The sequence below is a fragment of the Mchenga conophoros genome, linkage group LG4 (assembly GCF_057382185.1).
Source record: "Mchenga conophoros isolate Kocher_MC1m ecotype Shallow Benthic linkage group LG4, M_conophoros_male_GT1.1, whole genome shotgun sequence".
Lineage (NCBI taxonomy): Eukaryota > Metazoa > Chordata > Actinopteri > Cichliformes > Cichlidae > Mchenga > Mchenga conophoros.
This window is the reverse complement of record NC_140529.1, coordinates 12,063,282-12,079,360: the sequence shown is the minus strand read 5'-3', so window position 1 is coordinate 12,079,360 and position 16,079 is coordinate 12,063,282. Positions and strand designations below refer to the sequence as shown.

Below are 16,079 nucleotides of genomic sequence, written 5' to 3'. Positions count from 1 at the left end.
TGAATCCTGTTTTGTCTTCAGTGCTTATTTAACAATTGTTAAGGAATAATTTATAGATAAGGGAAATCACTTTCAAACGTACTGGCATGTCTAGTTTGTATTCATTAATCATTTATTATTGTTTGCTTCACCGACTGAATTAACCTCAGTTTAGTCAGGAGCATTTTTTAAGACAATCAGCGGCTACTTGGTGCAAGCCAAGCAACATCTCTGTAAATAACAGCATAAAACCACAAACTGTTTTTTCTGATTTTAGTTCTTTGATCAAATTATTTAAAAAAAACAAACATTTTAAAAGCAGGGAAATTATGATTAACTTTTGGACTAAGGCATGCAGGCTGTTTTCCCCCTTTTTGAGAATATGTGGTAAGTTTTACAAAGCATAGACTGTATATAAAAGATGGTCTTAGCTACTGTGCTACGACCCATTATTTGGCAATGTCCTTTTTTGAAGCCTCAACTTCAGCATCTTTGTGTGATGGCAAATATGTGTGATGGCACTGGTTGCTCATGGGCTAACCACTTTTCAGTCAAATTTTATAGCAAATCTTGATTTGCAGTGGTCCCTCGTTTATCGCAGGAGTTACGTTCTAAAAATAACCCGCGATAAGTGAAATCCGCGAAGTAGCCAACTTTATTTTTTACAATTATTATAGATGTTTTAAGGCTGTAAAACCCCTCACTACACACTTTAGACAGTTTTCTCAGACAGGCATGAACATTTCCACACTTTTCTCTCTTGTTTAAACACTCTCGAAGTTCAAACCTTCGTAAAAAAATAAGTCCAGTATTATAGAATGAAACCAAAGATCAAACCCTGCTTTCAGGTCCAGAACATGGGAATAGAGCAGCTACGAGAGAATTCAACATTTATGAATCAATGGTATGGAAGTAGAGGAAATAAGAAGAATGAGTTGAGTAAAGTTTGACTTATCTGACTGTTTGGTTTCGCTTAATGCGCCTCATAATGCAATGTGCCTTATGGTCCAAAAAATACGGTAACTTCTACCTTCCTTTAGCATGTCCAGAAGTCCAACTTTTTGTGCGATGGTTAGCATTTTCCTCTGCCTTTCGGATGCTACCGCAGGTGCCTTTGACGGTGCAAAAAGTTTCGTCGACATTGTTGTGTTTGTTGGGGAGAAAACTTACAAACATACAGTACAGCACTTCAGAGTCACACTGCTAGCGATCGAAGATTGATGTAAATTTGACTGAACGCATTTGGTACTGTACATGAGACACGGTACGGAGGAGATTGACTGACAGTGGTCTACAGCCAATCAGGACGCAAAACAAAATGCGCTGTAGAAAAAAAAAAAAGAAAAAGCATGCAAAATTGCACAAAGTAAATCCGCGAAACAGCGAGGCCGCAAAAAGTGAACCGCGTTATAGTGAGGGACCACTGTATTGTCCTTTTAGGCGATGGTTTACAAAATTAACATCATGTTTTAGTCACTAAAACTGCACTACTAGTCACTTTTGCCCATAAACGCATCAGGAAAGTGTTTGCTGAGGTCATAGTTAAAGTGAGCCGTGGGTCATGCCCATAGGCTTCCATATAACCTAATGTCCCCCTACTGGTCATTAGAAAAATTACAAGTTTAAGACATCTGGCCGTTACTTCCACCTTTTACATACAGTCTGTCTTACAGATTAGAGTAGGACAGGTCTTCTCGTGTATCTCATGTAACGCTAAACAAACAATGCATGTAAATGTAGTGTATTCCTGGTAAAAATAACTGTATTCGGTAGTCGTGTGTGATCCACTGTATGTGATAATCGTGTGCACATTTTCACCTGGTATCTCTTTAGCCATGGCCCATGAGGTGGAGCCTACGAGGGATATCCGTTGCGAGTTCTGCGGGGAATATTTTGAGAATCGCAAAGGCCTTTCTAGCCACGCCCGCTCCCACCTGCGACAGATGGGCATCACAGAGTGGTCCGTCAATGGTTCGCCCATCGACACCCTGAGGGAGGTTATGCACAAGAGAGGGGTGGGTGGCTCCTCGCAGTCAGACCAAGGAGTGAAGAAAGAGTCCAGCCAAGGAGCGAACAGTCCCTCCTGGGAGAGCACAGGGGGCGCCAGCGGCTCCGAGGGTTTGGGCGCTTCGGGTTACCAGTCCTCCAAATTCCGTAAATCTCCTCTCAGCTTGCAGCAGTCAGGGTCAAGGCTCCATAAGCAGGGTGTGGGGTCTGTGGGCCCATCTGCTACCCCATCTGCAGGGAAGTTTTTCAGGATGTCCCCACTGGGGAAAAGGCCTCTGTCTGAGGAGGCCCAGTCAGTGGAGGCTGCGCACTCATCTCCACATCAGCTTAAGACTTTCTCATCCCTTCCACATGATTTCTCCTTCAAAAGAAAACCTTCCCCAGACAAACATGCACACCAGGGTAAGATGCAGTTTTTTCTCCACTTGCCCTGAACTTCATCTGATACCGATCATTATCCACTAAGAAAAGGTCTTCTCTTTACTCCTCCCCTGTATTTTTCAGATCCCAGTTGTGAGCTGTGCGGCTTCTTCTTTGAGAACCGTAAGGCTTTAGCCAGCCACGCGCGAGCCCACCTGAGGCAGTTTGGCGTGACCGAGTGGTGTGTAAATGGATCCCCTATCGAGACGCTTAGCGCTTGGATGCGTAGCAGGCCGCAAAAGGTGTTGGAGATGCACCGCAGCTACATGCAGGGTAACCGCACCACCCTAAAGAAGGTGAGGAGTGGCAGTCAGTCTTTGGTAACGCATTTCAGCTGAATAACTCAGATCAGTGCAGCAAGCTGAGCCGCTTGGTCTTATTTTAGGCCTGTGATACTTCAAAGCCCGTTGTGACTGCTGTGAACATTTGATTTTAAAACAAAAAAACTGGGAGTTGTAAGCGGAGGAGCCCGCGCCTCAGACAAAAGTGTCACAGCTATGCAGCGAGAGATCATAACCCACTGTGCTACTTTCCTGACACGCTCACTTTCCTCTCAGTGTCTTTGAATAGGCGTCATGCTCGGAGATCTAACGAGCTCCAGCTGGTGGCACGACAGACATTTTGTGTCACGGAAAGCCTCAGACGTGTAGTCTCGCAGCTTTGAGCCTTACTGTAGATCCTGTGTCTTTTACACCAAGCAAAAATCACTGTGGGGACAGATGCCAGAACAACTCAGCTATTGACTTGATAGTTGCCATAGTAACCAGGGTGCCTGGCAGCTTATGTTTCATCTTCAGATAAATTATGGCATGCCCCTTTTTTTCCCTCCCCGCCTGAATTAGTTTCTGGTGCATTTGCGTCACTGTCACACCTTTTCCCTGAGTGGTGATGTGACACACATACAAAATGAATTACCTTTTAAATGTCCTTGTAATCATATTATTTTTTCATACAGACATAGTCAAACCAACCTCGCTGTAGGATTTGATTGGCCTAAGTAATGACTGATGTCATGGTTAAAAAGGGTGTAATAATATAAATACCATTAATATTATTAGTGAGCTAATAAACCTGGGCAACTATTTGACCTTTTCAGTGGAAAGGACGTGTCGCTTTTATTTCCTATTGCTTAATATGTTTGACATAAAGAACAGTTTATTATACCGTGACATCTTTGAATTAGGGGGAGATTTTATCCACTTATAAAAATCCACAGGGAAAAACACCCCATTAATGTTAGCTTGAAGCTAATAGTGACTAGTAAAAACACGTCTTTATATACTACATTAAGTTTACAGTCATAAATGGGTTCAATGCTTTAACAACACAAAGAATACGAAAAATGAAAACGGAAAATAGATGCAGTGATGTATTGAAACATGCAAACATTCATGAGGCAAAATCAGAATTTGTACAATTCTAACAAGCATCAGTGTAAATATTTAAGTAATATTTAGGCAACTTTCTTGTTAAGTAGTCTTCAGGAATAATTCTCCAGGCTTCTTGAAGGACATTCAAAGCTCTTCTTTGGATGTTGCTGCCTTTCCTTCTGTTCTCTGTCAAAATGATCCCACACTCCTTCAGTAATGTTGAGGTCCGGGCTCTGGGGAGGCCAATCCATGACTGATGGTGTTCTGTTTTGGATTTTCCGGGTATACTTAGTATGACTGTGGCATAGCAAAATGAAGCCTCCACTACTTCATCCATATATATTAATGTTAATTTGAACAAAAAAAAAGATTAATCAGTCGTATCAGACTGATTTTTGTTCAGATTCTTGTGTAATTTGGCATAACATCAGCTTTTTTCCATTTCCCTTCCTTAAGAATGGCTTCTTGACAGCCACCCTTCCACTGAGAGCATTTCTGATGAGCCGTCAGTGAACAGTAGATGGATCAATTAAAAGTCCAGATGCATCTTTCAAGTCGTGTGTCATCCCTTTGCTGGATTTTTCTGTTTCACACGACTTTGAGATACTCTTCATCTGCTCTACTTTTTAAAAAAATGCCTCATTGCACACCACGACAAGACCACTTTACAAAATTGCAAGAAGGTCTGGCTCCTTAAAAACAAAACATAAAGAAATGAGCGGTGGCTCAAGACACACACCACTGTAGGTAGACATTAAATGCATGAACCACAGCACTCAGACTTTCCTTAAAGTCTTAAAGTGGAGTAAATATGGCTATTTGTAAGCAGGTATAGACTTCATATTGGAAAGGTATGGCCTGTGTCTTATTTGTCTGTTTCATCTTTTGTTCCGTCTCTCTCTTTGTGATCATTGCCGCTGGCTGTAATGGGGGTCACCGCCCCTGATGCTTCTGTTAACACTGGCTCCAGAAATTCAGTGTTTGTCTGGTTCTACACTTTACTGGTATGATATGTTGGAATGATTCTAACCAATATCACAGGAAAAAACCGCAAAACAATATTGGTGTCATCAACCCAGTGAGCCTGGACTGCCTTGGATGAAGAAATACCGCATTAGCACACGTTTTGAACACCCACATTCAGACAACTTTTGTGATGATAGCTCTTTTTTATAGACATGTAGACCAACACATTCTGACCAGTCAGTAAGGCCAATATAACTTATATAAGTAAGTTTGCTGATCCAGGCACTATTTGGGATAATTGATCTAATTGGAGCTGTTTTGGCAAAACGTTTTGCCACTAGTCAGTTGGCAGTATTGCCCTTTGGGCGATAAAGAGGCCTTTCTAACACTTTCTGTAGCGAGCTAAACCTGTCTGTCCTTGATTGAGAGATCAGTCACTCGTCCTTGGAGATCTTTTCGGCTTAGTTGCATACACAGCATGACAGGTTTCCAACTATTTAAGTCAGGGGACCATAAGAGCCCCATCAAAGCCTTTAGTGTTTCTTCAAGTACATCATCGTGGATTTTAAGGTCTGCTTGGGCCAACTGTGCTGTCGCAAAAGTCGCCTCTTTAGTTTCAGTGTCTCAGCTGTGTGACATTTAAAGCTGGAGATTTGTTGATATTTGGGGGAATGATTCTTAGATTTTCTGTATAGTATATGTGCTGTTTTCTTAGGTAAATGTTGGGTAGACTACTCTTCTAAAAGAGGAAGTTTGACATCATTAAAATGTATTTTCTGAGGTTGTATTTATTTACAAAAACTTTGTATCTGTACACTATAGCAAACAGTGTGTATTCTTTGAGACTAGATGACACAAGTGAAGAGTGGATGTGCACATATCCAGCTTTATTGTCTGTTTTACTGTAAATGGGAGCATACTTCCCAACAAGAACAGTGAGGTATATGAATCAGAACCTGAAACTAGCAATTTAGGTGGTAAACTCATTAGAAAAGCGTTTAATGAGCTTATAGATCAAGGGTCATTTTCTCAATAGACTTTTATACATTCTGACTTACAATCATTATGCAGCCGCACATTCCTTCAGTGCCTATTCAAAATGCAGGTTTAAGGTACTTTCTCATTTGCTTGACTTTTCAGACCCAGAGGCCGTGTCTCTTCAGTATATTTAGCTAAAAGCTAGTTAGCTTCACTGGGGTCATGCGCCAGAGCATATCTTGGCTAGTACCTGCCACACAAACACATAGACACAATTGCAGCACATACTTAGCACATTAAATGGAATCACATTATTATTTGTTTTAATTATATTTACCTATAAACATTTAAAGGTAAGTGCACTGGAATAAGTTTTTTTTAGCCAGGTTTTTACAGGAAACAAACAAATTAGTATACTCTAAGTAAATTTAAGTACTGCGGAAATAGCTTTAGGTAGTACATGAGTAATTTAAAGTATTGCATAACTTAAGGTATTTTACAGGAAAGAAGACAAATAATTCTGTAAGTAGTTTTAATAACTGCAGAATGTCTTGGTAGGTTTGCAGAAAAACATAATATTTCGCCATCTTGCATCGAATGCTGTGCTTTTTAACATCCGGGTGATATTATGGAGAGTCTTGGCATTGCCTAACTTCCAGGTATTTTACAGGAAAAGAGACACTCCTTTTCTTTAAAAGCTATGTTTTAACAGTAGTTTAATTTACCCATAACATGACCCTCACCCCGAAATACACAGCTTATGTACGATGTAAGTTTGGGAAATATTCCTCCAAAAGTTGATTCTGTTCATCTGGACGTAGCGTTTTGTGGGAGAAACGTTTCGTCACTCATTCAGGTGACTTCTTCAGTCTCAGCTGACTGCAGGTTTCCCCAATCTTATAAACAGTACATTTGCACAATGACTGAAACCAGCCAACCGAAGGAACAATGGGCTGGGAGGTCAGTTCCTTAATCAGAATTATGCAAATTCTCATGACCATTGATCAACAACCATGAGTACCATTCACAGAGAGTTGGGGAATGGCTGCAATCACAGCATTGTAAGATGGCAAAAGATGTACCCTTAGGCCCCCTCCTCAATTCAGAGATGGTCTTTCCCTTTTCACGTAAATGGCCTCCTTGACTCTGCGCTCAAACCAGCGTTCCTCCCTGTCCAAGATGTGAACATCCTCATCATTGAAAGAGTGTCCACTGGCCTGTAGGTGTAAATAGACTGCAGAGTCCTGGCCTGACGAGGTAGCTCTTCTGTGTTGTGCCATCTGCTTCGCCAAAGGTTGTTTGGTTTCCCCGATGTATAAATCCTGGCAATCCTCCTGGCACTTAACAGCGTACACTATGTTACTCTGTTTGTGTCGGGGGACCTGATCCTTGGGGTGGACCAATTTTTGGCGCAGCGTGTTTTGGGGTTTAAAAGCCACAGAAACCCGGTGTTTAGAAAAAATGCGTCTCAACTGCTCCGATACTCCTGACACATATGGGATCACTACAGGTTTTCACTTGGGCAGCGGTTGTCCTTCTCTCCTGGATCGGCTGGAGCTTTCTTTTGGCGCCTTCCCAGCTTTGACAAAAGTCCAGCTGGGATAACCACATTTACTCAGGGCCTTCTTGATGTGCTGTTTTTCTGCCTCCCTGGCCGCTGTGTCTGTGGGGATGGTGTTCGCTCTGTGTTGTAGCGCCCTGATGACACCCAGGTTGTGCTCCAGTGGATGATGAGAGTCAAACCTTAAATACTGATCCATATGTGTAGGTTTACGGTACATGTCAGCTTTGATCAGTGGGTTTTGGTCAGTGGTTGTTGCTCAATGGTCATGAGAATTTGCATAATTAAGATTAAGGAACTGACCTGCCAGCCCATTGTTCCTTCAGTGGTGCTGGTTTCAGTCATTATGCAAATGTACTGTTTATAAGATTGGGGAAACCTGCAGTCAGCTGAGACTGAAGAAGTCACTTGGATGAGTGATGAAATGTTTCTCCCTCAAAACGCTACGTCCAGATGAACAGAGTCAACTTTTGGAGATCTACTTACCTGGATGATTGAGCATGCATCAAGATAGGGAAATATTGTTTCTCCAAAATTGCAATAAATTTGCACACCACTTTAAATTACTTATGCAGTACTTAAATGTAATTACATTACATTACAATTTCTTTTCTTTTCTGTAAAATACCTTAGGTTATGCTATGCTTAAAATTACTCATGTACTACCTATAATTGCATACGTAGTGCTGAAATGTACTTACTGGTATGATTGTTTAATTTCTTCCTGTAAAAACCTGACTTGTTACCACCTTATTCTGCCATTCCTGCCTTTAAGGAATTTGTTGGTAAATATTGTTATATTGTACTTTCAAATAAAATACACTGAAATAAAATTTTATTGCAGGGGAATTACACCCTTAGTCATGCGTTGTGTTATAAAGTGTTAACCTTTTTGCTGGTCTCCAAAACAACAATGGCTAGGGTTGTGGTTTTCACTGATGGTTGAAACTCCATCAGTGAGTTTTAAGTGTTGCCAATATCTGCAGTTATCCATGTTAATAGAACGAGTCTGATGCTCAGCTCAGCTATAGGTCCCCATTATTTGATGCATTGGTGTCAGTAGAAGCCCAAATTAGGTCCCCATATGTCTGCAGATCTTTTGCCTTCCTTATTAATCACATTTTTTTCATCCATTTGTTTTGTAAAGCTCATTGGAGGGTCTGTTAATTTCTAAGTGCTTTTATTGTAATCAGACTTCTAATTAGTGCTTTATACATGACAGGTGTGAGAGAAAGGTCAGCTGGGACAGCTGGATATATAGTGTGTAATACGGTAATTTTAAAATAAGTAGAGAGAATCTTTTCTGTTACAGCTGCCTAATTCATTAACACAGCTAGATTGGTTGTAGTTAGATGCACTGTCCAGACTGTAATTATTGTAATTATGTGCATGATTACACATTTTTTGCATACGTGCTGAAAGAACTAGGTGGGAGATAAAACCCTTTTAACATGTAGTGCTCAGATTTTAAGGGCTTAAACATTCTGTACAAAAGTCTTGAGCCACCCCCTCATTTCTATATATCTTGCTTCCAAGGAGTCCAGTAGTTCTCCAGGCTTTCTGAAGGTCTTTGAACATTTCTTTGTTGTGTCTACAGATAACGGACAACTTAGCAAAGAGCCAACTAGCCTGTTGCAAAAAACAAAAATTTCCCCATTATTTAACTGAATCTATTAAAAATGTCAAAGATTACACAGTTTGAGAGACATAAAATAGTATTTTTGTACCAACAAGGTGAACCCCCCAAATAATTAGGCTAAAATGGTGTGTTCTTAAATTGATTAAACTGGACAACTGGAGGACAAATGTAGTGGGCCTTAAAAACAACCTATAGCTGAAGTCCTTAAGAAATCCAACAAAGACCTGACACTGAGAGGTGGATCAGCCAGTGGTTCTGGGAATCTTGTTAGAATTGATGTAATTATAAATGCAGAAAAGTACAAATAGAGTTTGAGCCACCCTACAATACTGTAAAGTGGAAAGTGTCAGAACTGGACAAAATCGAGCACAGGACTTGTCAGATTATGAAGAGACAAAGTCAGTATCAATCTAAACGTCACCTCATACCTCTCAGACACAGGTGATCATCTTTTAACTAACTTTGTGCTGATTAACAGCTGCTGAGAACAATTTGTGTCCAGGTACTTATGAACCCCACTAATATGGGTGCTGTGTACTTGAAAGGGGCAAATTACAGCACAGTTCTCCTTATAGCAATATAAGCTTAATCTACTGAAAAAAGATAGACAGATGATGATGATATAAACCCACTTAAATTAAAGAAAGTGAAGATAAAACAACAAAAATTACAGTAGTTTAAATACTGTCTCTGCACTAAATAGGAGGCTAATGCTAGTTCCTGGCTAGCTTAAATTAGCATGTCAGTCCCAGCACCAGGCCAGGAAATTGTTGGCAGATATCCTCCCCAAAATGACTTCAAAAAAAGTCACATAACTTTTTAATTAGTAAGTAATGAGCTTTAGAGGAACTGGTGGTAGATTTTGTTACCTTTGGATAGAGCCAGCCTAGCTAACCGTCTACTTTTTTGCTTGAAACTAAGCTAACGCTTGCTTCCAAGTTACATATTTACTCTGTTCATATGCCTTATTGGTATATAGGAAGAAATTCAAAGTCTTATCTGGGTTCTTATTTACTTTTGTTAATGTGCCAGTGTTTCTGTTTACATGGTAACAAGTACACCAGGACTCGCCAGTCTTTTTGTAATTTACTGCTGATAGGATCACTCATTCTTTCCATGTTCCAGAAGAGCAGCTCACCGCTCACTGCGGATTCTGATCATATCCTCCCCATCTCATCGCAGAAGGCTTCCTCTTCCTCCTCCTCCTCTCAGTGGTCTTCTTCTTTGGCTGTCAGCCTGGTGCGTCCACTGAGCCACGAGGTCAGCCAGGGCTCTTCCAAGACTGCAGAGGAAGAAACTGGTACCAACTTCCAGGGTGCTCCCATCAGGGCTGGTCGCAGCAGTCCCAGTCTCTCGCGGCTCGGCAGCGGCCACACGCTTCAAGCACAGGTGGCGCGCAGTGAGCTCAATGTCCGCCTGCCTAGAGGTACGTGAGGATAGAGCATATGTCTTGGCTCTCAATCACATAGGTGCATACATATACAATGTATTATATATTCTCAAAAAATCAGTTGTTAATACTGGCATTAACAAGCCCTTGACAGGCGAAATTACCCTAATTTTTCCCTTTTTTCAGTCAGTGTTTAACCATTTTACATTATATTGTTAAGGAAATATTACAATGTTATACATCTTTTAGGTTTAGGCAGAAAACTGAACCCCTTTTGACTTTAAATGACTGAATTGCCTCTAAGCTATACTGACATTGAAGCATTTTGGTGCAGCTCTACTTTGCACCAACCTCCTTTGTTACCTCCTCCTCTTGCTCAGGTTTTGAGCGTCGGCCGTTGAAGCACCCATCTTGCCCGGACGGGACAGAGAGGGATAGCGGCCCTCCTAAGCCCCCGCGCACAGGCACCGTCCCCGCCCTGGTGCCCAAACCACCCTCCTACCCGCTGGTCAAAGTGGTGGGCAAGTTCTACACCCTGAAGTGCCGGTATATGAAACTTGTGTCTTGGGATATAGCTTTCCAGGACCCAGGAAAAACTGTTCAGGGCTCTTAGCATTAGAAATTTGGAGACTGTAGCATTAATAGGACTGTCTGCCTATGTTTTAAATAGTCTGTTAATCCCCCAAGCAGCAATCCCTGTTCCCACGCCCTGTCGAGCAGTACTCCACTTTTAGTTGCTAATGCACTATATTGAGAAGAGCGAACCATTTGGGATTTTCAGGGAACATGAATGAGTGCTTAAGTTCTGATATAGCTGCAGCACAAGTGGCAGAATGGGCCGCCCCTGAGAGACAGAGAATCTGGCTTAGCGGCATCGGATTGTGTTTTATCTCTTTGTGTTAGAGCATAAGTAGTTGCATTCATTTTACTGGCTATTGGTAACGCCGTAAGTGATAATTTCCAGCCTAAAAAGTGTGTTTTTGTTCATCAGATTCTGTGAGGTCGAGTTCCACGGTCCACTGTCGGTGCAGGAGGACTGGATCAGACACCTCCAGCAGCACATTCTCAAGATGAACTACAACAAGCCCGCTGCTGCCAAAGCAACAGCTACCGAACCACCTGCCCTAGCTGACGATCCTGTGCCGGTCCAGGCCTCTGTCCCAGCCTCCACCTCTACCTCCAGAACCACCTCTACCGCACCGGCTCTCACTTCCACCTCAAACAGCAACACGACTCCCAAGAGCCTCTCCCCCTCGCCCGTGGACGAGTGCGCTCCTGCCATCACTGCCACAGAGATAGTTCAAGTCTCAGAGGAGCAGCCAACCCTAACTCCAACTCCTATTCCTCTCCCCACCCAGACAGCGTAAGCTCACATTCATCACCTGTACTCATTTTATTTCTTCCAGTTTCTACTTGTTCACCCGTTTCTGTCCTTTGGCCTTCACAAAGTGGTGTTTAGGAGGAGCATTCTCCCTCCCAAAGAGCCCTCTGAGCCCCAAGCACCTTTTGAAGCAGCTTTCTAGACTGTTACTAAGTCCCGTTGCCATGAGAACGAAGCTCCACTGGCTTATCTGCACACCAGGGATGGGTGATTACGGGAAATGTCCAAGGTTATAAGGAGAGATGGACTAATGTTTGTGTTTGCCTTGTTTATATTGAATGTTCAGATGTGGATCGTTACTGTACCTCTCTCATTCACTGGGCGATTTAGGGTTTAATATAACCCTTTATTAAACTTTAACACCTTGTCTACTACAACCTTCCCTCCAATCTTCTACTTATGAACAGCGCATTAAAAGACCTGTGAGATTTTGACCATTGCTACCAGGATGTTGGTAGCTTTGACTGACTGAGATTAAGCGACAGTTCTAATCATGCTAGTCTTGCGGTTCAGACTTTAAACATGTGATAACACTTAGTGTTAATAAAGGCACTTTTAATGTGGACACTCAGCACTTAATGATACAATTTGAATAGGTTAATATGATATAGGGATGCACCGATATATGGGCCTAACACTGATATTGGTCGATGTTGGCCTCGTTGAACGATATCTGCTCATTGGCAAATAAGATGGGACTTACAGGAATCGGTGGCCTGTTGTGATTAAAGGGACACAGCATGGGAAATCCAGACTAAAGTCACAAAATTTTTAAATTAAAAATTCAAACTGTGCCTGATCTTTGAAATATTGTGGTTTGAATTGACCACAGGTAAAAGATGGAAAACATTGCCAGCATCACCTAGGAGGCAACTTTTTCTGGTTGACTGGCTCAGCTGTGGGGTTTTCCCCCAAGTGCAATTTATTTTCAGTTTATCCATCAGAAAATGTTCAATAAACTAAATTTTTAGGCATAGTTTGAATAAATATTCCAGACAGTAAAGTTAAGGTAACAAATATTGGAAATATTGAAAAGTCAATTAATAAATATTTCTTTGTTCTCCTAGAACGGGGGTCTGCAGCCATTACTGTCAAGAGAGACGGCTTTGAGCAATTTTTGTTCAAACCTATTTGAGGATTTTAATGAAACCTAAATTAAAAATGAAAGACACGAGTGAAGTATAAATTAGCATATCAACCTTACTAGTAGGGTAAAATAATTAAAATCTTTATCACGTGTGAGGTACCGGTGATCATCCTTACTTTAACTTTGCACTACAGTAATTCCTTGTGTTGCAACATTTATAAAAATTTTAGAACTACAGTGAAAATTGATTACTATCGTTTTGGATTGCCAACAAAATGAAATAATTATTAAGCACTGGAAAAAAATTCAATTAGCATGTGTTTACTTGAAATTAGACATAAAGCTATACAGGCCACTGCTAGCGTTTTTGCAAATGAATCGCATTAGAAACCTTTTTGATAATAAAGTAACATCAACCAAACAGCTTTAAAATTAGTACAAGTAAAAATCCCCATTTTAAATTTAATGTTGACTAAAATTTAGTTTAGTAGGAGGCAGTGCTCCTTTTTCCCCCCTTCAGCTACAATCAACCATCTGATCTACAAACAATCACATTGATATCCGCTAATAAATACAAAATTTAAACTTGAGCTCACTGATATCAGCCAGTTGAGCCTATCTATATTGTCTTTTAGAACAACCAGTAAATGAAAATTAAACTAACGATGAGGTGGGAGAAACACCCTTCATGTTATGAATGTTATGAGTGTTGCACAGTTTGGCCACCAGAGGGCACTCTGCAACTTCACTGTTGGCTACAATGTATAGAATGCCACAAAAACAACAACCAGCTGATGCGATGAGTCGGGCAGGGCAAAGAAATAATTGCACATAACAAATGTTAGACAAATCTGCGTATGTTTCGTGCGTCTGAAAGCACAAAAATATTCGAGTTTTTAAAGCACCAAATATCAGTACCGGTGTCAGTCTTAAGAATCCTGTATTGTTCATGCGTCAAATTTAAAAAATGTGTCATAGGAAGTGAGCAAAAGAACCACAGGTTTGCAACCCCTGTCCAAGAACAACAAAAACATAAACAAAATTAGATAAATTGTTACCTGTAAGGTCCCGGAGTCAGTGCATCCCTAATGCGGATTGACAAAGACACATTCCGACTGACTGAAGGAACAAAAAGTGGAAGCACACCCAAAAAGGGAAACTCCTTACTCTATGAAGTAATACTCTCCCCAAAATATATGTTTCGCTTGAATGTAGCTTAAAGCACCTGTCAAAACCTTAAACGCACACATTCATACTCAAATCAAACACAGGCCCTGTACTACAAATCAGGTAACAGTTTTATCTTTCACGATGTTACCACTCCACAGCCTGCTGTTTTCAACAGATAGGGCTGCAGTTGCTTTTTAATCTTGGAGACGTGAGGCCACAGTATTCAAGGTTACACATCTCCATTCACAGTGTTGCCATTTTCTACCTGCCTTTTTCAATGTAACCCAAATTATTTATTTATTATGTTGCTTCTGAATGTGGTAAGCTAGGTCATTTAAAAGCTAGAGTATAACTTAGGAATGTTTTTGAAAATAGGCCGGCGGTGCGCTTTTATGCCAGCGTGTTCGTTTGTATGTCGGTGTACATACAGAGCAAATGTGCATTTGTTTCCCCATTTTAAAAGAGAGAGAGAGAGAGACAGACGTAAACGCGCTCGATACAAAGACACCTCATTAAGGTCAAAACGAACTAAATGTGGGAGCCTGTCTGGACTTACATGCATCCATTGTCTTGTTAGGATGTGCCAAAGAGCCTGTTTACTTCCCTGTCTTGCCTCTGTAAAAGCTGTTTACATTGGACCTGATAGTGGAGGAAACTCTGCACAGCTACCGGGTTCCCCCAGGGCCCCCCACGCAGAACAATGGACTGAACCAACGGTGGATCCCCCAGTTTTAAAGACTCGGGCTGCTGAAGCGGCTTCTCGTTTCCGTGGGGGTTAGATTTTTCCAATTAAACGTGAACACAAGCCAAACTTGATTACAAAGCAGGGCTCTGGAGAACCGTCAGCCCTCAGTCCAAATGCAGAAACGCAGTCAACCTCGGCCTCCTAAGGATCGGAGGTCTGTAGTCTCTCTCATATCAACCTTGAACCGAAGCAGTAACTCAAAGGGTCCATGTAGGCGGGCAACCTTTTAGAGTTTGTTCCAGTGTTGCCCATGCTTGAAACGTGACTGTTTGATCCAAACGATACCCTTAACCCTTTTATGGAGTATAGATGCATACTATATACAGTAACTACATGTACTTAAGAAACTGTTGATGCTAGTAGAGCCGTCTGCAGTTCTATTAGCGAGGTAGTTTAAAAATTAAGTGATCTTAATTCCTCTATTGTGATTTGATTTCAACATTTGATGCTATGTATTTTTTATTGCTCTGTGCATTTCTGTATTTGCAGTCCTGCAAGGTGAATCTTAGAGTATTTTTTATTTTATCTGTTAGTCTCTCCAAGCTGAAACTTTTGGTGCTGGCGAGTGCGTTGTAGGTCGGGAGCTGGTTGAGTGACTGAACGCGAGGAAGACCTTTTAATATGATTGTCACGTCCTGGTATCAAAAGGACTCTAATAAGCGGGCCTTAAAGGGGACCATTTTGCAAGGTGAGATATAATTCTTCCTGTCTGCATTCACAGAGTAATAGACACTGTTGCCTCCTGCAGGTTTGTGGCTGCACTGCTGCGTGAGGTGTGAATTGGAGACCGGTGCATTATTAGTTCCCTTTTAAGATCACCCGATTAAGCCTCAGCTGGTGTAACTGGCTGTTTTGTGTGCGCGCGTGTGTGCGTGTGTGTGAGAGTGTGTGTGTGAGTGTTAATAAAAAAAGATAGATGACGATGTTAACTGAGAAGAAAAAGATGCAGTCAAGAAAAGAACTGTACTGTACACGAAGGGTTAAGTTTTAAGTAAATCAACTCCAGAACAAACAATAAATGTGATTTCAGTTTCAGACACCGAATCTTTGTCTTTATTGTTATGTTGTTGCGTCACACGGCGGTGATGTTTGACGGCTGTGTCAAAAGCCTTTGGTTAATTGTTTTATCAAACCGCTAGGGGGAGCTAGAATACAAGCTCCAGTTTGCATTCATTTCAAGCAGGTTTGGGATGCACCCCAGCTGTAGGTGGCAGGGGGGAATATTAGTTAGCAGTGTTTAAATGATCTCTGTCTAAATCACAGAGTGTAAATAATAAAACAGCAAAGTTACTTGAGAACGGTGATCAGGATCAAAATGCCACGGCTTCAGCAGGCGTCGATACACAGCCTTCAATTTTCATTCTTACCCCTGGAAAAGAACTAAAA

The 16,079-nt window shown here is 41.3% G+C and overlaps 1 protein-coding gene across 5 annotated transcripts in view; it reads left to right on the top strand.

The window, feature by feature from the left end:
- wizb (WIZ zinc finger b) overlaps positions 1–15,730 on the top strand; it is a 30,912-nt gene extending 15,182 nt beyond the window's left edge. For 2 of the 5 annotated variants that reach the window (XM_085270339.1, XM_085270337.1), the window contains exons 13-18: positions 1,813–2,388; positions 2,491–2,702; positions 10,046–10,346; positions 10,691–10,856; positions 11,302–11,673; positions 11,760–15,730. In XM_085270339.1, the coding sequence (XP_085126465.1) occupies positions 1,813–2,388; positions 2,491–2,702; positions 10,046–10,346; positions 10,691–10,856; positions 11,302–11,673; positions 11,760–11,769 (1,637 nt within the window). In that variant the 3' untranslated portion in view covers positions 11,770–15,730. Of the gene's footprint in view, positions 1–1,812; positions 2,389–2,490; positions 2,703–10,045; positions 10,347–10,690; positions 10,857–11,301 lie in introns of all 5 variants that reach the window. The other 3 variants (XM_085270341.1, XM_085270340.1, XM_085270342.1) reach the window with 3 other exon arrangements.
- Positions 15,731–16,079: the final 349 nt, after the last annotated feature.